This window comes from Tasmannia lanceolata, unplaced genomic scaffold (genome assembly GCF_043159265.1).
Source record: "Tasmannia lanceolata isolate RefF3 unplaced genomic scaffold, GAP_Taslan_0.1 ptg000002l, whole genome shotgun sequence".
NCBI classification, from domain to species: Eukaryota; Viridiplantae; Streptophyta; class Magnoliopsida; order Canellales; family Winteraceae; genus Tasmannia; species Tasmannia lanceolata.
In genome coordinates, this window is record NW_027518679.1 from 45,040,249 (window position 1) to 45,061,912 (window position 21,664).

At 39.3% G+C, this 21,664-nt stretch overlaps 1 protein-coding gene across 1 annotated transcript in view; it reads right to left on the reverse strand.

Annotated features, from left to right (window-relative positions):
- LOC143875034 (HEAT/U-box domain-containing protein) overlaps positions 1-21,664 on the reverse strand; it is a 51,411-nt gene that overhangs the window by 20,647 nt on the left and 9,100 nt on the right. Inside the window, exons 6-7 of the mRNA XM_077376934.1 lie at positions 17,453-17,555; positions 12,246-12,398 (exon numbers count right to left, since the gene is read on the reverse strand). Coding sequence (XP_077233049.1) covers positions 12,246-12,398; positions 17,453-17,555 — 256 coding nt within the window. The remainder of the gene's footprint in view (positions 1-12,245; positions 12,399-17,452; positions 17,556-21,664) is intronic.

Here is a 21,664-nt window from a genome sequence, read left to right on the forward strand (position 1 = left end):
ATATTATTGAGTTTACAAACCCCCTTGTGCCTCTCTTAAAGATCTAAGCAAAGGATTGGAACTAGGATTCATTTATACATCTTCTATACTTTGATTGTACCCTTGCAAAGGAATTTTTTGTTCTTCCTTCCATTGTTTGAACACATTGTATTGGCGAGTGCTCGGGGATGCAGAGCCATCTCCGTGGTGAGGGTTTCCACCAAGGTTAAAGGAAACAGTGTAAAGTTTGATCAAGTTAGTAAAGTCATCAACGTGTTTGGTTGGTGGAGTGGAGTAGGTCCCGGATGTGGACTGAGCCACTTCAAATCTATTGGTGCACTCTCTCTAACTCTCTCTTTGTATTTCTTGCATTTTGATTTATCCTTCTTGGTTTAATTGATTTTTTAACTTCAATTTGGGTTAATATTGAATTAAGTTTTCAAAAGAATAATTGTTTTTGATAAACCCAATTCAACCCCTCTCTTGGGTTGCCACCATTTTACTTAGGCCTAACATTGCATTTTCACTTGGTATCAGAGCTTTGGCTCTTAGAAGAAATTTTTCAAAACATTGGTAAGGTTTTCAAAATCTAACAAGGGAAAGATCGTTGGCAACTCGTCTAATTGTGAAATGGCAAACATGATTGGAACCGGGCTTCCGGAATGCCATTCCACAACTAGACCTCCTTTCTTTGATGGGTCTAACTATGGACATTAGAAGATAAGGATGCACATCTATCTTTTTTCGATAGATGTGGAGCTTTGGCATATTGCCTTCCAAGCCATTTAAAGAATAGAGTGTTGTGGAGAAAAGGCAAGCAAACTCGAACTATAAAGCTATAAATTCTTTATTTTGTGCCTTATCTACGGAGGAGTTTAATAGGGTAGCTCTTTTTTATTCCGCCAAGGTTATTTAGGATACCTTTGCCGTTACTTATGAGGGAACATCTCAAGTCAAGGACTCCAAAATAAACTTGTTGAAGAGCAAATATGAAATGTTTAAAATAGATCCAAATGAAAGCATCTCCGAAATGTATACCCGATTTACTAGAATTACTAATGAATTGGCTAACCTTGGCCAAGGTTTAAAATTTCAGTTTCGGTACCGGTTTCGGACCCTAAAATTTCGAAATTTCGACCGAAATTTTGGTCGAAATCTAGTACAAAAATCGAAACTAATATTTTATTCAATACTAAATTTCGGTAATTTCAGTGGAATATTAAATTAATTTATAATTAAAAAAACAGATTTTTTGGGTCAAATTTCAGAAAAACCGAAATTTAGACCGAAATTTCTGCCAAAATAAATGACTGTTTTGGTTTTTAGTGGTTTCGACGTCGGTCTCCACCGAAATTTCGGATTTCGGTCGAAATTTAAAACCATGACCTTGGTAAATCTTATCCCAATAATGAGCTTGTGAATAAATTGCTTAGATCACTTCCACCAATTTGGGATTCGAAGGTGATCGCCGTGCAAGAATCAAAGGATCTCTCTAAGCTCACTTTGGAGGACCTTGTGGGATTTCTTATCACTCATGAGATGCTCCTCAATAGCCGACAAGAGGAGAAAGGCCAAAAGAGATAGAAAAAGAAATCAAGTCCCTAGCACTCAAAGCCACCAAGGCGAACTCAACATTTTCAAGTGAAGCGGAGAACGATGAGGAAGAAGCTTTGAGAAAATTCAAAAACCTATGGAGAAAGAAGCACAAGAAAGATAAAACGAAGGAGGAGGAAGAAAAAGAAAGTGACTTAGAGGGTGAAATAAGATGCTTCAATTGTAAGAAGCCGGGACACAAAAGGCCAGAGTGTCCACTTTTCAAGTCATCATCCTCGAAGTAAATGGGAAAGAAGAATGATTGGAAGAAGAAAAAATGACTTATAGCCGCTTGCGATGAGTTAAGATCTTCAAGCAAAAGCTCAAGTGAAAGGGAAACAAAGGAAGATTTACGCTTCATGGCACTCACCCATAAAGATGACGTAAATTCGTACCCCTCTCATAGTTCATCTAGTAGTGATAGTGAAAGCATGACTTATAATGAATTGTGTAGTACTTTGCATTCCCAAATCTCAAAAAATAAAGTTCTTAAGAAATCTATTTCCAAATTAGAAAAAAAACTTGATATTTTAAAAAATGAATCGTCTTCTTCCAAATCTCAAGCTCAAGTGCAAATTGAAAATCTTAAACTTGAGATTGAAACCCTTAAGGGTAGTTTGGATGAGAAAACTTGCCAAATAGCTAAATTCTAGAATATGGAAGCTCTTCCAAATCTTACAAAGATGAGAAAAGTGAGTTTTTGAAACAAATAACTCATCTTCATAATGAAAATGAAGTAGGAGGCTCAAGAGTTTGATGGAGAAGGTTGCTCGGTTGTGGTGACTTCATTTCTCTATTCCTTCTGTCTCGTGCAGCCTTCTAACTCCTTTTCTTTGTTATTTTGCACTCCACCTGCATAGTAGTAGAAATAGGAGACAGAGATAAAATAGGAAGCGAAAGAAGGAATATGAACAACAAGAAGACTAGGAGACCTCTCTTCTAACACAGAATATGCTCCCCTAAGAGAGATACAGAGAGGAAAATTATGGGACAGGCTCAAAACATGTTACATCATCATAACAAATTTCTTTCTAGACACTTGATTGAAACAATTATGCTCTTTTAAGGTGAACAAATAATGATGGAATCAATGTTTTAAATTTCGGTTTCGAACACTACACGGAAACACTTAGGTTTTGGTTAGAAATTTTGGTGGAAATCATGTAAAATCGTAGAAATGTATGAAAACATATCCAAATGATAGAATCTTAAGAAACTTCAGGAAATGTAAGAATAAGCACAAATACACACTTTGAAACCGTCGCATAAGCAAGACAACTGTCCCTAATAGTTTAATAACATTGAACACCTAGTGGCATGCGCGGGCACGCATGTCTGATAATTCATTAAATACCACATTTCACATGTAAGTCATATAAATATTTATGCATAATACATATGCCATATTTTTTATGGAATTCATAGAAATATAATTATGTAACGCATACTGACCACTAATGCAGTTACGATTTTGGTTTCAGTATGCATTTCGATTTCGGCATCGTTTCAGTGGGGCTGGAAATTGAAACATTTCGGTCGTTTCATGTCAGTTTCCGTGGAAATTTAAAACCATGGATGGAATATACCCCAAACAAATTTGGGATCCATCTTAGTCCGGTAGGGAACAAGAATGTGAATAAAAGCAACACAACCAAAGACTAGCAATGGGATGTTGAAAGGAGCATGCCCAAGACACAATAACTATGAGGTATTGAACTGTAGCACACGGGATTGCATTCAACTAATCAATTACACTGCTGTTAACACTGCTTTAGCCCGGAACTTCTTAGGGACATTTTCCCCAAGCAATAGCCCAGGTGTCCCTTCCAACAGATGTCAGTTCTTTCGATCAGCCACCCCATTTTGGAGCGGAGTATACAAGCAGGTACTCTGATGAACAATACCATGCTCAAATAGGTAAGTAAGAGTACCTTCAAAATACACATTAGCATTGTCAATCCTTAAAATCTTTTACATTTTTTTTAAACTAGTTATTTACCATCTTATGAAAATTCGTTATAATTGGAGAAGATCCCACATATCTGTAAGCAAAAGATGAAAAGGAAAAATATTTCTTTTATTACTAATTAGGAATGGTGATCTATAATGTTTAAATAATTAAAAAACCTCGTATTGTAGATTAGACAAAACACACATATAAGTTTGGAAATAATGACCCCACTTTTTGAAATTACAAATGGCCTATAAATGAAATGGCATGACATAATTTCACTCTCACCAACACTATTACTATTTTTTTTTTTTTAAATTGACAGGAGTATTCATTGATACTGTGAAAGGTACATTGGGGATCAGAGGTCCCATCTAGTATTACATAGTATCAATAAAGCATGGCTAGAAGCATACTTCTAAGCCATGAAGAAAATAAAAGACCAAGATAGTGTCATACTGCATCTAACCAACTTCACCTCCCCTTCTTCACTACACTTCACTGCCAAAAATTCCAACACCAACCAAATCGAAAGCACTAAGACCCCACCTTCTGCACCAATGAGACAGTAGAACATAAAGACAACACACCATTAGAGAAAACTAACAAACCTCTTTCACAGCCCATCAAAACATTAACTAGCCACCAAGCAAAAGTGCCTCCGCAGGCAAAAGAACTGGGGTCTCTCAAGCCAATGATGGACTAAAACGATTGGATGCACCTCGGGAATTTTAGAGCACACCTTCAGGACAGGTGATGAGGAAAACCTACAAATAGCATCAAACCTCCTAAATAAAACTAACTCTAGCCCCCAGATTACAAAAAAAACGCTAAACTCTGTCGCACTCAAGCTTAAAAAAGAGACATCAAACCTTCTAAAAACTCTCACTCTATTCTAGAGGTACTCCTTCAACTCAGAAACCATTAACCAGAACCTTCCAAACCCAAAAACCATAAAAAAAAACTCTTCATGATTCCAACAAAGACTTTTCTCCAAAAGACAGATAAGGCCAAAGAGAAGCAAAAGAAAGCACAAAAGACCAAACCAAAAGATATTTACAAAAACAAAATAAGGGGGAAAACTTTCTAATTACTGGGGTCAGAAGAACCACCCTTTTCCTGACCCTGACTTTTGTTTTCTTCCTTTTCCTCCCATTTATCCTCTGATGGTTGGTCTTCCAACCCTGTCCCGAAGACATCCCCTATTGCCAGGAAATCGGCCATCTCATCCGCTGAGCTGACATCCTCCTCAGCTCGACAGATCGTCGATTTATCTGAAGAACTTACCTTAACCCTCTCTCTCGCCCTTTGCTCGGATACCCACCTCTGCCTCCTTTCCTCTCTCTTCTTCTAAGGCTTTCTTAAAAAACGGAAGCTTGTATTTTGGGACACTGATTTCTTTGACATTTCTCTTTCCAGTTAGAAGGAAGAATTATTCTATATTCTTTCTGGCATCTGCCTTGAATTGCTTCTAGTCCTTCTTTAGGATTTCCATTTCTATTTCCCTTGGTGTTGGAGGTCCTTCATAAGGCCTTCTCTCCTTGACTTTAGTTTTTTTACTTTCGTCTGCTGGTTCCTCCCATCCAGTCTTCCTTTTTTCCTTTTTTGTCCTCCCCATTATCTTTACCGGATGAATTGAGGCTTTCCATAAGACTTTGAGTAACTGGAGGAAATTTTTTCTTCTTTCCTGTTTTTTGGCGACCCTAAAGCTTCCTTTTAAAGATTAATAGACCTCCTTTAGTGGACCGAAGCGACGGTGGTTTGAGGTAATGATTATTTCTCTTGCGTTGGATGCCACCTCTCGAGAAGGAAACTTCTCCTTTACAATAACTTATCGAATTCCGCACAGAAGAGACACGTTTCCTTCGGAAGTGACGCTTGCCCTCCTTAGCCCAATTAAGTTTCCCAATTAACTTTTTGGGGCTCTCATTAGATTTCCTTGAGCCCATCAAAAGTCCTGATTGTATATCCTTTCCTTTCCATGAAACGTTTCTGATAGCCTTCGTTTGGAAGCCATTTATTTTGGGCATTAATGCTCTCTGAAAATCCTTTTGGTTGGATTTTCCTGTTTTTCTTTTTTGACTCGTCATACGAGTCCCTGATTCCTGCGGTTTGATCTGTGACACCCAGTTTGGTTCAAATTCAAAAAATTGGGATGACTCTTTTTCCTCCATTGCTCCTTTTCCTGGAAAAGCTTTTCCTTTGCTCACACGAATTGAATCTTTCTTTGGCAATGACATGTCGGTACTGTGCTTATTTTCCGCCTCTTGAAGAATACTAGAAATGTCTTCTTTGTTTACTGGGCACTGGTTTTCACTAGTTATTGTCCCTTCTTCTACCTCCTCAGTATGTATCAAGAAGCTTCCTAAACCTACCTTAAGGCGGATGAAAGGAATCTCGTATTTCCATTCCGACGATAAAACTTTAGCAAAGGCATAATTCATGCAATGATCGTGATTGCCCGTCAACTGAACTTCAATTACCTGCCCAAAGTACTTCCCCAAGGCCTCAATTGTTGATGGGGTCCATGCATGTAGTGGGATATCGTAGAATCTAATCCATCTAGCTTTCATAGTAGAGGTGAGCATTGGGTCCCAGGGTTTCAACGAAGAGAGGAAGTCAGCAAAGACGTGTTGTTTCCTTTGTCAAAGATCCGTTTTGCTAGGGATTCCGGCTCAAAGCTGAAGAGGACTAATAATGGGCCAATACTTTGCCCCTTCAGAAGAAACCGTGTAACATGGCATGCAACCTACTAGGCCACTACATCAATAGTCCACCTTACAATCAATCCTAATGAACAACAGTTTTTGGGTGCCACATTGGAATATGCATGTGTGATCTAGACACTTAATCTTGTAGAACATGAGGGAACCATATGGTCCAGGTCCCACACCAAACAGACATCCCATTACTAAACTAAAGTGCTTAAAGGAGACGTCGGCGAAGAGTCCAAGATGTAAAGTCCATCAACCTAACATCTACCAATCATCCTCCGGTGAAAACACAGAAACTAGGAAAGGAAATTACCCGACAGTTTAAATTTTCATACGACTACTAACAGATAGCAGATTTGTGGACAATTTAGAAGCATGAAGACCAAATAAGAGTCAAGTGATCGTTGAGTCTAATGTCTCATTTCCCAAAAACTGATGAGAGGGAGTCATCGGCCACTTTCACCTTATCTCTCCAAAATTATACATGATTTAAACAAAAAAGTGTAGACATACCTAACATGTGGTCTGAGGCTCCTTAGTCATTGACCCATGATAGATTAGAAGGGTTATGAAATATGTGGTCTGCAGATGCAGATATGCCTGATTGAGCAAAGGAGACAGATGCAGAAATACGAACAAAGGTACCTTCTAACCGAGTCCTAGAGGGACTTCTTCCACCTTTGTTCTCTTCGTAGCCTCCTATGTATCGCATAACATGGTATCATATAAGAATTTGATCTATTTTTCCAAATGATACCCTTTTCTTCTTTCAGGTGAACTCCCTTATTCATTTGATCTCCCAAATTTTTTTTCAATCTTTCACCTTCTGCTTGATTCTTCTTCTCACGCTTGTGCGTCTGAAAGAAAAGCATTTTTAACAAATTTCATCTAAAAAGGTATTGTCACAATTTGAAACCCTATTTCTCGAATTCTGAAACACATTTTTTCGTTAATCAATCTTTCTAATTTATTTGTCTTCCCTTACCCCTTCAAATCTTTAACTCCAAAACAAGTGGGTCATGACATTAGATCCATTCTAAAGTTGGATACATTATGGAAGATGAATCACCAGCTTGGGAAGAACTCCCAAGCTGCTGCTCCCTGGTTTTAGTGTATTAGTCCCTTCTTCCCTGTTGATGTTTCCCTGGTGTTAGTGTGTTTCTGCCAAGTTAAGTTTCAGTTTTTCACTGGTTTTTCTTCAGTTTTACTCTGATTTTTGACCAGTTCAGTTTTCTGGTAAGCCTCGTTCAGTTACTTCATCCCTTTCCCCAATCCAGTTAAGCTGCCTTAGATGGCTGATTCTGATGAGGATTCGGCCCCAAAGCTCTTTGGCAATCTGAAATATTGGTCTCCAAGAATTGGAGATTCGATCCCATCTTCTCCAGTCTTGGACTCTCGGTTGGAGAACCAGACCCTTGAATCGGGCTCTTCAGCCAAGAAGAAGAAGAAAAATAAGAAATCCAGGAAGAAGGCAAACGCAGGTTTTAAGCATCTCATTGCTGAGGAGTTGTTCTTATCTTATGAAATCAGAGTTATGAGTCTCATTAATGCCCCCCCACCTGAAAAACCTGTTATAATGGAACCATATCCTGATCCAAATGGCTCCATTACTACTTTGCAACCAAACGTCATCAAACCCATTTGCCCAGCTACTGGTATTGATAAAACCACTCCGGTTTCTTTCAACCCATTACCTGGTTTCCAACAACCTGGTTTGAGCCTTATTAATTCAGACCCCTCAAATCTGATGGCATCTGAAAAAGCTGATGCAGTCATTACTCTGCACTCTGCATTTAATGCTTATTTGCCTGTCACTAAGCCCCTTGTTGACCTCTGTCCTTGTGTAGCTGATCTGCAGGAGATAGCAAAGTACCAATCTGCTTCTCCCTGTCAATTGGGCATGCCAATTCGGGAAAAAGACAAAGAGTTGGTTGGGGCGCCCTTTATAGAAGCTAGTGCTAATCCCTCTTCAAATTTTGAAAAAGACAAGTTTTCCCGCCCAGCAGTTTTTAGCACTAAAGTAGGTGACAGCTCCATTGCCTGCACGAATGGAAAGTTGTCCATGGTCAGCACCAAAGTAAAGTCTATTCTTGAGAACCCATCCTCTGCAGATCCTTGTGATCTGAAGACTTCCCCTCTAAATCCCATCAATTCCCTCAAGTGATTGGATTATCGATCCACCGCCCTCAACCCCTGGTTGCTCGAAATGACAGCACTCTTCCCCTGTCCTCTGAGTTTGCTTCCAGTGAAGTTCTTGGGAAAAATTACCCTGAGATATCATCTAATTTCGATCCAATTCTTCCCAATTCACCTCTGAAAGCTAGAAGTGTTCTTCCTTGCAATCCTACTCCTCTGAAATCTGCAAAGGATGATGATGCTCGTACCAGGAAGAGTGCTTCTGATTCAGAAGATAGAACTCTCCCTCGGAAAAACCTCTTCAATGATAACCCTATCACCCCAGCTTCACCTAGCCCTCCTGCTCCTACCAAGCTCAACCATATCTTTCCAGGAGAAGAGGAAAAGGCTAGCATGGAAATTATGTTTCAGGATGAAGAAATAAAAAAGCATGAAAATCTGTGGGCAAACTGTCTTGTGGGATACTTCTTGGGGAGGTGCCCATTCTTCCCCACTCTCAAGGACACTCTTGTTCGTAAATGGAATCTTATTGGAACTCTTCAGCTGACTCCTATGGATCATGGCTTCTTTCTTCTCAAATTTTCTTCCGATGAAGAATGCACCAGGGTTCTAGAAGCAAACAGCCTGCACTATGGTGGAAAACCTCTTATTCTACAGAAATGGGACCTAGACTCCCCCCCTGCTAAGAAAAAACTTCCAGAAATCCCAATCTGAGTTCGCCTTCCTGGCCTCCATCTGAAATTCTGGAATCCCCACTGTTTGAGTAGAATTGGTAGCATGATCCGAAAACCTCTTTTTATGGATAGCCACACTGCTGAGGCTTCAAGATTAAGCTTTGCAAGAATGTGTATTCAAGTTTCAGCTGAGCAACACCTCCCAGACTCTATTAAACTCCGTACATCCTCAGGTGAAATCATTCAGGAAATTGTATACGATTGGAAGCTAAAAGCCTGTTCAAATTGTATGGACTTCAGCCACCACTCTGGTAATTGTCCAGCTCACTCAGCCCCTCCAAAGATGGTATGGAGGCCTGTCCAAAGGACAATCGAACCTGCCCATGAACCCATTAGGAGTCCTATTCATCTTGAGCAGCCTCTTAAAGCCCCAACAAGCCCTCCTTCTCAGCTTCTCTCTAACAGTTTTGCTTCCCTTCGGTAGAAATTAGCCCTAGTCCCAATCTTCCCATAGCCTAGGGCAATGAAAAGCTGAAATCACCACTTGTCGATTCAGAAAGTGATTGGCAAAAAGTTCAGAAAAAGAGGGGGAAACCTGCATTATTCCTTCAACCATCATCAAGTGTGCTTCCCTCCCTCTCTAAGACTTTCCCCAAAGGTTAATTGTGGAGGTCCTACTTTTGGGATTGTTTTGGTGTTGCCCCTTCTTTTTGGAGCTCTCTATTTGCTTGCCTTTTAGTTGCTTCGGGGCTTTTTTGGGGCCTTTGTTTATTGTTGCTCTTTGGTCTTTGCTTTTCTAGCTTGTTCCCCCTCTTAGTAGAGTTGGGGCTGCTCCTTGTATTCCCTGTTGTATCTGTTTTTCTTATAAATATATCTGGTGGGGGTCTTGCCTAACCCCAGCTTACCTATCAATAAAAAAAAAATCTTTAACTCCAAAATGCTCAGTTCTCAACTTCCTCCCTTGAAAACCTATTTTCCATTTTATAGAATCCTCGTTCTCCTCAAAAGTCAAAACCTCATTTGTCACAAACTTATTTGATAATCTAGTACTGGAACCCTATTCCGCCATCTATTAAACCCTATATCACCAATCGCATCCTTTTTCCATCGTCAAAACCCAGAATAATCAGCATGCCCTCCCTATTCTCAATATCACTTATTAAAAGTTGTTCATCCCTAATATGATGACATGAGTTCCTCTCCCTGGCAAGAAGGGAAGTTTCTACAACGGCTTTGGTTGGTGAGCGTGCACTGCCCCTCTTTTACTTGCTTCGCTGATTTTTAATCAAGTATACATTATCAATCAAGAAAATAACTTCGATAAGTTGTTTAATAGAGAACCCGTAGCGAATTTGGGAGAACTTGATAACGCTTTTGATGATACAAACAGGAGGTTTGTCCGTAGAATCCGAACATCAAAGGTAAGAGTAGCTATGAAAAAGATCAAATTAGGTAAGGCTATGGGGAGTGACGGTATTCCTATTGAGCTTTGGAGAAACTTGGGTGAGGTGGGTTTGCTTTGGTTAACTAGATTATTTAACAATATTTTGAAGACTAAGAAGATGCCTGATGAGTGGAGGAAGAGTACATTAGTACCTATTTATAAGAATAAAGAGGATATCTAGAGTTGCACCAATTACGGAGGAATTAAGTTTATGAGTCATACCATGAAGCTTTGGGAGGGGGTAATTGAGCGTAGACTAAGAAGAGACTAAGGTGTCAGAGAATCAGTTTGGCTTCATGCCCGGACGATCGACTATGGAGGCTATCTTCTTGATTAGGCGGTTAATGGACAGATTTAGAGAAAATAAAAATGACATTCATATAGTTTTCATTGATTTGGAGGAAAGCATATGATAGGGTTCTTAGGAGTGTTATGTGGTGGGTTCTTGAAAGGAAAAAGTGCCTACTAAATATGTTGATATGATTAAGGATATGAACGATGGAGCAGAAACTAGTGTCAGAACTACGGATGGCACGCCTAGTGAGTTTCCAATTACAATAGGGCTACACCAAGGATCAGCTCTAAGCCCTTATCTTTTTACTCTAATTATGGATGAACTTACGGAGGGTATCCAGAATGAGGCGCCGTGGTGTATGTTATTTGCAAATGACATAGTATTAATTGATGAAACCAAAGCAGGAGTTAATGCTAAGTTAGAGTTATGGAGAACTACTCTGGAATCCAAAGGTTTTAGAATGAGCAAGACTAAGACAGAGTATACGGAGTACAACTTTAGTAATGTAAGGAGGCGGGGCGAGGATGTAGCAAATACGACTCGACAGGGGGTACCTAAGAGGGATATCTTTCACTATCTTGTTTCAATCCTACATAAGGAAGGAGAGATTGAAGAGGATGTTAACCATAGAATAAGAGCAGGTTGTTTGAAGTGGAAGCGTGCTCCAGGAGTTCTGTGCGACCGTAAAATACCTACCAAGTTGAAGGGAAAGTTTTATAAGACAGTTGTGAGGCCAGCCATGTTGTACGGCTCAGAATGTTGGGCCACCAAGAAGCAGCATGTGCATGAGATGAGTGTAGCAAGAATGCTTAGATGGATATGCGACCACACAAGGTTAGATCGAATTAAAAATGAAGACATCTGTAAAAAGGTGAGGGTGGCACCAATTGAGGAGAAGATGAGAGAGCACCGCTTAAGATGGTTTGGACATATCCAATGTAGGCCTTTGGATGTTCTAGTGAGAAGAAGTGACTCGTGCCAAGTTGATGGAGTAAAAAGAGGAGGTAGGGGCAGACCGAAAACAGCTTGGGTAGAAACAATGAGGAACATAACAGAGAACATGACACAGGATAGGATAGAATGGAAGAAAATGATCCATGTAGACGAACCCAACTAGTGTCAGGATTAGACTTAGTCAATTTGAGCCGGTAGATCCTTTCACCTTCTTCATGAAAATTTTCTAAAGGATTCATTAGCCGACCCCGACTAGTTTGGGACAAAGGCTTAGTTGAGTTGAGTTGAGTTGAGTATCAATGAAGAAATAAATGTTGTCTTCTCCCAAGAACTATTGATTGATCAAAAGCAAGGAAAAAAAAGATTATATCAGAAATGAAATAATGTCACTGTTTGCTGTTACAGGCATTTATAGAAAACAAAAACTTAATGAATCATCTTACAAAAGCAATTGAGAAATAAATTAATGTCAAGGGAAAAGTTTAAATAGAGTTTAAATGCATACACGCTGGCGTATGTCTTCCAATTCATCCAATGGAGCTGCTTTATCAGTAATAGCCTGTGGTGTCAGCTTTAGGTTCTCATTTAAATACAGAAAAATCTCACTCACACATAAAATCAAGGCATCCCGTCTCCTTTCAGGTGCTGGGAAGGCTGCCTAATATTCATAAAAAAGACAGTTAGTTTAAACCTTCTATAAAAACAGAACAAGAAACACCATCCCAAATTTAATGAGCTCAATCTATTAACGATCAAAACAATGAGCTTAATCTAGTGGTAATTCAAAATTTCTGATTTAAAAATATGGTTTAGACAAGCCAGATTGGAGAAGAAAAGGTAAAGTATGTCAAAAAATCAACTTAGATAGTTATTTAGGTTAGACCCTGTTTGTTTACCAAATCTAAGAAAAAATTACCAACCGCTACAATTTAAAGTTTAAAGTCCCATAAAGAGAACTCACTTGACTATTTAGGAGCATTTAATTTTTATACTACTGTTCATTGTTATCTAGTTCAATGGCATGCACACAAAAACACTTTGGATGTTATTGGTTAGATACATAGGTAAACTATTTGTCCCTTTTAAATCTAAGAAATTACCCAACGGCCACATTTTTAAGGTGCACGTTCAATATACAAATACGAACTTAGTATTTTGAAGCATTCAATTTTCATCTTTAGCTAGAATTTAGCTGGTTCGATGGTAAATTGGTAACTAAATCTGATTCTATTTCTTGGTCTGCCACTACAGTGGAGTAGGCTTACTAAGTTCGCTTCTGGATCTAATTGGCTGACTATCTAGTTTGCTGTGCTTCATTAATTTGCTAAGCACAAGTTAATTGATCTAGTTTGCCCCAATGTGATGTTGTGATTTTTGTTACTTATCTCCTTAACAAATATTATTTTAGTAAACTCCACTAGTTAAGTTTCCAATAAAATGTTAAATGTGCTCTGTTCCCCTACAGATTGTGTTCTACTCTTACTTTTGTAATAATCTTTCTCGTGCCAGAACTTCCAGATTACATGGTTGAGAAACTCAGTGTAGAAGAAGGTAAGACCACTGATATGTGCAATCGAGTGTACAAAACTATGGGACCAAACAGCCGTCTCAAGGTATGTTTTCCTAACTTCTGATCTCAACATCTGTAATTGGTTCAAAAAAAGGAAGGGGTGTTGACTTTGGAAGTAAAATTAGTTTACATATCTATGCTGAAAAATCAAAATATTTTTAATTTTCAAATTTCTCTACTTACAATTAACCAGGTTGTGAATCTTTTCCTTTATATATTTTGGATTGAATATGCCAAAAACACTTATGCAGTGTTACGTGTTTATAATATGTAAAACAAAGGGTGAGTGCGGAGGAAATAGGAATTCAGTCTCACAAAATGTTTCGCTTTATAGTTCAAAAAAAGGGATACGCTTCAATTCTCATTATTTTTTAGCAAATGCAATGATGAGTGTTATACTTATTTGGCTGTACACAATGAAGCACAGATACGGGTACGGAGTGCGGGTACGTGGATGTGATTTTTAAAAAAAAAATAGGATACGGGTACCTTGGGGGTACGTTGAATATAATATATTTTTATATTTTATTACATATTTATAAAAATAAAAAAAATTAATATTCTGTTAAAAAATTCAAACAATTTAATTGGAGAACAATCAAATAACAATAACATCACCAAAATCTAATATTACTTCTAAGTTGTTAGGTTTTTAATTACGGGATATATATATTATAGATATTTTGATATATTCACCCCCGCTTTTGTTAATTGGGACAGCCCCTCTATTGTAAATCTGTAATTTTTTATTTAATCTGAACCGGGTGCGCACCCGATACGTACACAAACCCGAGTGCGTACCCGGTACGCACCCAAAGAGTACCCAAGAGCACTCGCACCCGATACGCACCCGACACGGGTACGTGGGCCTCCGGAGAGTATCCGTGCTTCTTAGGCTGTACATCTTGACTAAATTTATGCGTTGAGCCATTACAAAATCCAAATTGAAAACATGTTCAACAGATAGTATACTCCAACGATGAGGTGAGTCATAACTGTGAGATGCACAATGCCATTGGCCATCTATGATTACTTTTCTAAGTGTAATTACTTTATTAAGTGTAACTTTATCTTCTATTCGCAATTAGAATTTCACTAAGCAAAGGGAATATAATACAAAAATAAGGCCACATGGCCAAACAAATGAGGCTAGATAATCATGGATGATTATGTTCCCCCACAATAATCCCGCAATATCATGCAAGTAAGCATTATACAGTTAGTTGTGTCGATCAGGAGCAAGCACTATATGGACACGGTTTATAATATTAATTCTTTATTTATAGATGGGTTATGGTTAAAAGGATGCGAGGACCATGATGAGACCAGGTAAAGAAGATTAGAACCCATCACAGGCGAAAATATGTGTTCCTGACATACCACCACAAAGAGGCTTGGACATCAACAAAACAATATAAAGACTAGAATGTATAATTTCAGAACTCCATGCATTTAAAAAATAACATTCAGAACACTAATTATACATATCCATTAGTGGACCATTGATCTAAGAAGAGTAGTTCCACTAGCATGTTGAAACTAGAATCAAGAGACTTTGAGAGGTAAAGTAACTCTAGAGTCGCAATCTGCCACACACATGTAATTACTTTCTTGTGTAATGAACTTCCAATTCCATCTTTCAAATGTTTGAAGTTCCATTTTTATCCAAGTTTGTCCTTTCCAAGCACATTTGACACAGAGCCATAACAGATGCACACAGGCCTACATATCGTGATGCAACCAATAAGCCTGCGATTTTTTTTTCTCAAGGAAGCAAAATGCAACAATACGCTAAGTTTCACCAGAGTGTTTATTGTTGTTTTTAATGATTTTAGAATGGTTTGCCTAAGAAACATCTTTGTTTTGATAATTTTAAGGTGATCTATAATCATTTATAGTGTGCCGGCAAGCCTATCAACTGTACCCTGTGACTCCTGTTCGCTTGTATATCAATTATTTCTATACTACATGAACTAGCAGTATAGAAACAAGGAAGAAATAAAAAATGGGCTAGCTCAGCCTCTTTATGATAAATGATCCGCTTGCCCTGAAATGACCTAGCCCAATAGGGAAATCAAAATTCATTGGGGCTCACCCTATGAGAATCTGTGTCTCTGCTCCCCTTCTCTACACAGTATTTCGTCAAAGATTATTAAATATTCACAAGAAAGCAATATATATATATATATATATATATATATGTAGTAATTAAACTCTAATGCAGACAGGGTTGTAAATGTTGGAATATCATATACAGCTATTGAAGTCTGGCATCATCTTCCTAAGTTGTAATTGTGTATTCCGTCTCTCTCTCTCTCTCTCTCTCTCTCTCTCTCTCTCTCTCTCTCTCTGACCTCTTCAATGCCTTGTAGTCCTCATGTTTTAATGGATTATCTATTAAAGAATGGTTGAAGGAGCATTATTCAGTAATTGATGGCAGTGATTACACCCTAACCTTCATAAAACAATTGAGGTATTTCTACACCTCCAACACCCATAATTAATTTTGACTTTAATTTTTTCTTTCTCTAGGTCAATACTCAACTCAACAAAGCCTTTGTCCCAAACTAGTTGGGGTCGGCTAAATGAATCCTTTAGAAAAAATTCACGAAGGTAAAAGGAATCTACCCGGCTCTAATCCTAGTTCTAGTTGGGTTCTTCTACGTGGATCATTTTCTTCCATTCTATCCTATCCAAGGTCATGTTCTCTATTATGTTCCTAGCTATCAAGTCTTTCCTCACTGTTTCTACCCAAGTTGTTTTCGATCTGCCCCTACCTCTTTTTACTCCATCAATTTGGCACGAGTCGCCTCTTCTCACCAGAGCATCCAAAGGCCTTCGTTGGATATGTCCAAACCATCTTAAGCGTTGCTCTCTCATCTTCTCCTCAATTGGAGCCAACCCCCACTTTTTTACGAATGTCTTCAATTTTAATTCTATCTAGCCTTGTGTGGCCGCACACCCATCTAAGCATTCGCATCTCCGCTACACTCATCTTATGCACATGCTGTTTCTTGGTGGCCCAACATTCTGAGCCGTACAGCATGGATGGCCTCACAGCTGTCTTATAAAATTTTCCCTTCAACTTGGTAGGGATTTTACGATCGGAGAGAACTCCTGAGGCAAGCTTCCACTTCAACCAACCTGCTCTTATTCTATGGTTAACATCCTCTTCAATCTCTCCTTCCTTATGTAGAATTGAACCAAGATAGCGAAAGATATCCCTCTTAGGTACCTCATGTCCAGTCATATTTACTACATCCTCGTCCCGCCTCCTTACATTACTAAAGTTGCATTCCATATATTCTGTCTTAGTCCTACTCAATCTAAAACCTTTAGATTCCAAAGTAGTTCTCCATAACTCTAATTTAGCATTTACTCCTTCTTTGGTTTCGTCGATTAATACTATGTCATCTGCAAATAACATACACCACGACACCTCATCTTGGAAACTCACTAGACATGCCATCCATGGTTCTGATACTAGTTACTGCTCCATCATACATATCCTTAATCACATCAACATATTTAGTAGGCACTTTTTTCCTTTCAAGGACCCACCACATAACACTCTTCGGAACCCTATCATACGCTTTCTCCAAATCAATGAAAACCATATGAAGGTCCTTTTTATTTTCTCTAAATCTCTCCATTAACCGCCTAATCAAGAAGATAGCTTCCATAGTCGATCGTCCAGGCATGAAGCCAAAGTGATTCTCTGACACCTTATTCTATTTTCTTAGTCTATGCTTAATTACCCTCTCCCAAAGCTTCATGGTGTGACTCATTAGCTTGATTCCTCGGTAATTGGTGCAACTCTGAATATCCCCTTTATTCTTATAAATAGATATTAATGTACTCTTCCTCCACTCATCAGGACTCTTCTTAGTCTCTTTCTCTAGGTCAATGCAACGCAAATTATGACAATTCAAAATACATCTCAACCTAACCCACGTTCGCATTACACAAATTGTAACAATTCAAAGAGAATATTGGCATATCCACAATACTGTCTTGATTGAGGAACAATATAATTTATTGCATCTTTCTGAAGAAATTTCTTCAGAGGATGAGAAACAACTACTACAAAGATAAGAAGTAATGAGCTACAAATAATGAGCGAGGAAGGAATTATATCAAACCTGTAAGGATAACCTAGCTGCTTGAGAAACTTCAGAAATCGGATCAAACTGAGAAAACCACCAAGGCCCCATCAAGGACTTTAGATGCAGAGCCAAGCCTCTCCTGAGAAAAGGAAGGTTTAATTTATTACATGAATATTCTTGAAATAACACTGAAACAAGAAAACAATAATGAATAGTATGCTCCAAGGAATCAATATGGAAGGTTTTCAATAAGTTAGCTTCAAATTACGAACGTTTTCCACATGCAACTGCACATGACACCATGTTGTGCCCATATTCAAACAACCTTTACAAAATATTTTGAATCATAAGCTTTTTCCATATCCAACTTACACATTGTCCCTGATTTGTCTCTAATATGTCAATGAAGGCCTTCAGAATAAATCATAATTCCAAACACCATCCTTCATCAGCATGCTAATTATGGAGTCTTTTGGAAGCCTCCAATCATAAGTATTTCTTTTTTATAATAGGTCATTGAGAATTCCAAGAGGGTGCCATGGATTTTGTCCAAAATTTTATATTTCTCTATCACAAATAAGAGCTAGAATGCAAGGCTTTGCAAAATGCTTAACATTTAAAATAGTTCTCCAACCCCAAGATGCAAATGATGAAATAGTGATTTCCCAAATAGAAATTCACTTGATATACTTAGGGGCTGTTTGGATATGCAGATTTTAGAATCTTGGATTTCCTCAAAATCCTGGATGGCAGACAAGGGAAGGAGACCGTCCAGTCTTTCTCTGATTTCTCACCCCTCTATTTGTCGAGCGAAAGAGTAGAAGATTGTCCTAAATCCAGGTTTTAGAAATCTCTCCCCCTTGAAATTTTCTAAAACTTGGATTTAGGACGATCTCCTACTCTCTTGCTCGAGGAAAAGAGGGGTGAGAACTCAGAGAACGACGGGGCAGTCTCCTTCTTCCCTTGTCTGCCATCCAAGATTTTGAGGCAATCCAAGATTCTAAAATCTGCATATCCAAAAGAGGGGTGAGTACCTATCGTTGGTTGTGGGTACAAACGAAAGTAAAAGGAAACTCTCCCATAAAAAGAATTAAGGATCCTTGTAACAACACAAACATTAATCGTATCCACAATGACCCCCTCCAAACCAAAAGAAGGTGACAATAATACCAAATTTCCACAATATGGCAAGCGCCAAGAGAAGAATTAATCATATCAATTGTCTGAGGGTGGGGGATGAGTTGATTGAAGATCAAGCACGGATTAAGGAGGTAATTGTGGCCTTTTATCTATTCTAAATCCCATTCATGGAGGCCAAAGATAGACGGGGTACGATTCAAATTACTTCCCATCGATCGTAGAGAATGGCTCGAACGGGAATTCTCAATGGAAGAGGTTGAAGAGGCACTCCGGTCGCTAAAGAAAGAAAAGACACCGAGACCAGATGGGTTCCCAATGGCTTTCTACCAAAAATACTGGGAATCGATTAAATTCGAGGTGTTGGAAGTTATGAAGGAATTTCATGAGTGAGGAGTTATCAAAGAAGCCAAACCCAGAACCGAACCATATATAATCGGTTCCCTGAAATTGGAACCAGAACCGGACCATATATGTATGGAACTGAACCGAACCAGAACCATATATAATCGGTTCGGTTCTGGGTTTACCCAACCTTCACCAATGGCCCTGTAACCCCTGTTTAGTGTTTAGTAGATGTCCATTCTGCTAAACATCTACATGTGTCATGCGACAAGGCGCAAACCATAGTAACAGTAATAGTAGTGGGCTAGTAACAACCTGGGTGATATTTATTGTTTTTGGTCGTCATTTTACATTTGATTAAGGCATGAAAAAGCAGAAAATGAACGGTTTGGATATTCCTATGAAGTGGGCCAACAAATGAACGGTTTGGATATTCCTATGAAGTGGGCCATACATTACTTTTTTGAAAATACTAGATTTTAGGGCCACACCCCACACCCTATAAAATCTCGTGGAAATGATATTTCCATCCCCTGCATGAATTAAAACTTATAAGGGGGTGAATTAAAATGGGCGTGGGGTGATTTTATCAAATGAGGAGGTATGGAACTTAAGGACTTAAGGTGAGGGTCGGTTCTCGGTTCGGTTTTCGGTTCCGGAATCCCAAACCCAGAACCGAACCGAATTTGCACCGGTTCCCGGATTTCGGAACCGGAACCGAACCATATAGAAATGGAACCGAACCATATGTGCCGGTTCGGTTCGGTTCCTCGGTTCGAACCGGAACCATGTCCACCCCTAGCCAACACTACATTTATTACCCTGATACCGACAATTGAGGGAGCTGCTGAGTTGAAGGATTTTAGACTTATAAGCCTCATTCATAGCATGTTCAAGCTCTTGGCTAAGGTTCTTGCTCGTAGACTCTCGGCTGTTATGGGTAATATCATATCTCGGTACCAAGGCGCTTTTGTCAACGAACGTCAAATTCTCGACGGAATACTTATAGCTAATGAAGTCCTCGATAACGTTAAAAGGGAAGGAAAAAGCGGGTATAATTTTGCGGGTGGATTTGGAGAAGGCATATGATCATGCAGACTGGGGATTCCTTGACTACGTCATGATGAGGATGGGTTTCGGTGATCGATTTGTATCAGTTCTGCATCCTTCTCTATTATTGTAAATGGTACCCCGAAGGGTTATTTTGGCAGCACGCGTGGTCTGAGACAGGGGGATCCGTTATCCCCTTATTTTTTTATTATGGTGGTTGAAGCATTGAGCCTTCTGATTTCCAGAGCAGAAAACAAAGGATATATTGCGGGACTTAGACTGTCTCGGAATTCAACCACTATTTCGCATCTCCAATTTGCCGACGATACCATCTTCTTAATTGAAGATGGGGTGGATCAGATACGCAATATAAGGCGTCTCTTCTAGTGGTTCGAAATAGTCTTCGGTCTGACGATTAATTTTACCAAAAGTGTGGTGGGGGGCATTAATCTTGATGATCACAGAACTGCCGAACATGCCACGGCTATGGGTGCATGAATGTCAAACTACCAATCAAGTACCTCGGCCTACCTAGCCTTGAATATGGTATTCCAAAGTCGTCGTTGTGGGATCCTATGATAGAAAGGATCGAACGGAAATTGGGCACGTGGCAGAAGCAATACTTATCCTGCGGATGAAGAATCACTCTTATCAAAGCCGCCCTATCGAATACGCCAGTATATTTTATGTCGTTGTTCAAAATACCGGCTAAAGTTGCGCAACGAATTGAGAAAATTCAGAGACTTTCAATGGGAAGGTAAGGAACAGGGCAAAAAGTTGAAACACTTGCTCAAATGGGATAAGGTCTGCAGAGCTAGACGAATGGGAGGTCTTGGCATTGGGAAAATACAACCACGGAATAGGGCACTTCTTGGGAATTGGTTATGGCGTTTTGGGGTGGAGAAGGAGGCAGTATGGCAACAACTGATTAGGGACAAGTACAATTGTGGAAAGGGGGAGTGGGAGTGCTTTGGTCCATCATCAGGTAAGGGATCTAGACATCTAGTGCATGGCGTTATATTTATAAGGCACGACAATCGTTCTTGCCTTGTCTTAGATTTAAGGTGGGAATTGGTAATCAGGTTCAATTCTGGATGGACCTCTGGATTGATGATTGCCCCCTCAAAGACACATATCATGATCTATTTTGTATCGCGAGTAACCCGGAAGCCAAGGTTGCTGATTATATGATGTGCGGCAGTGTCTTCAGGAATATATTTTGGGACATTAGAATGTGGCGAGATCTAAAGGAAGAGGAAATTGCGAATTTTGGAAGGCTCATGGAGAGCTTATCTAAATGCTATCTATTGCCCCACAATCAAGACGAATGGATTTGGACGCCCGATACTGAAGGAGGATTCATGGTGAAATCTTTCTTCAAAAAGCTTAATGAAGGTAGTGGGCCACCTGCTAGACAGGCCCGGGTGTGGAAGGCTGTCATACCACCCAGGATTGCTGCTTTTGCTTGGACTATAGCAAACCGCTGCATCAACACTTGTGAACGCCTTCAGATGAAAGGCATTAGCCTTGCAAGTCACTGCGTTCTGTGTCGTAACGATGAGGAGAATCTTGACCATCTTTTGCTTCGCTGTCCTTATGCTCACAGCATATGGATGTCCATTATCAGAGCTTTCGGCATGACTTGGGTCCCTCGGCATCGCATTTCGAAGACTATTACGAATTGGGGTGGTGCTTATGCCGGGCGTCTCGGTCAAC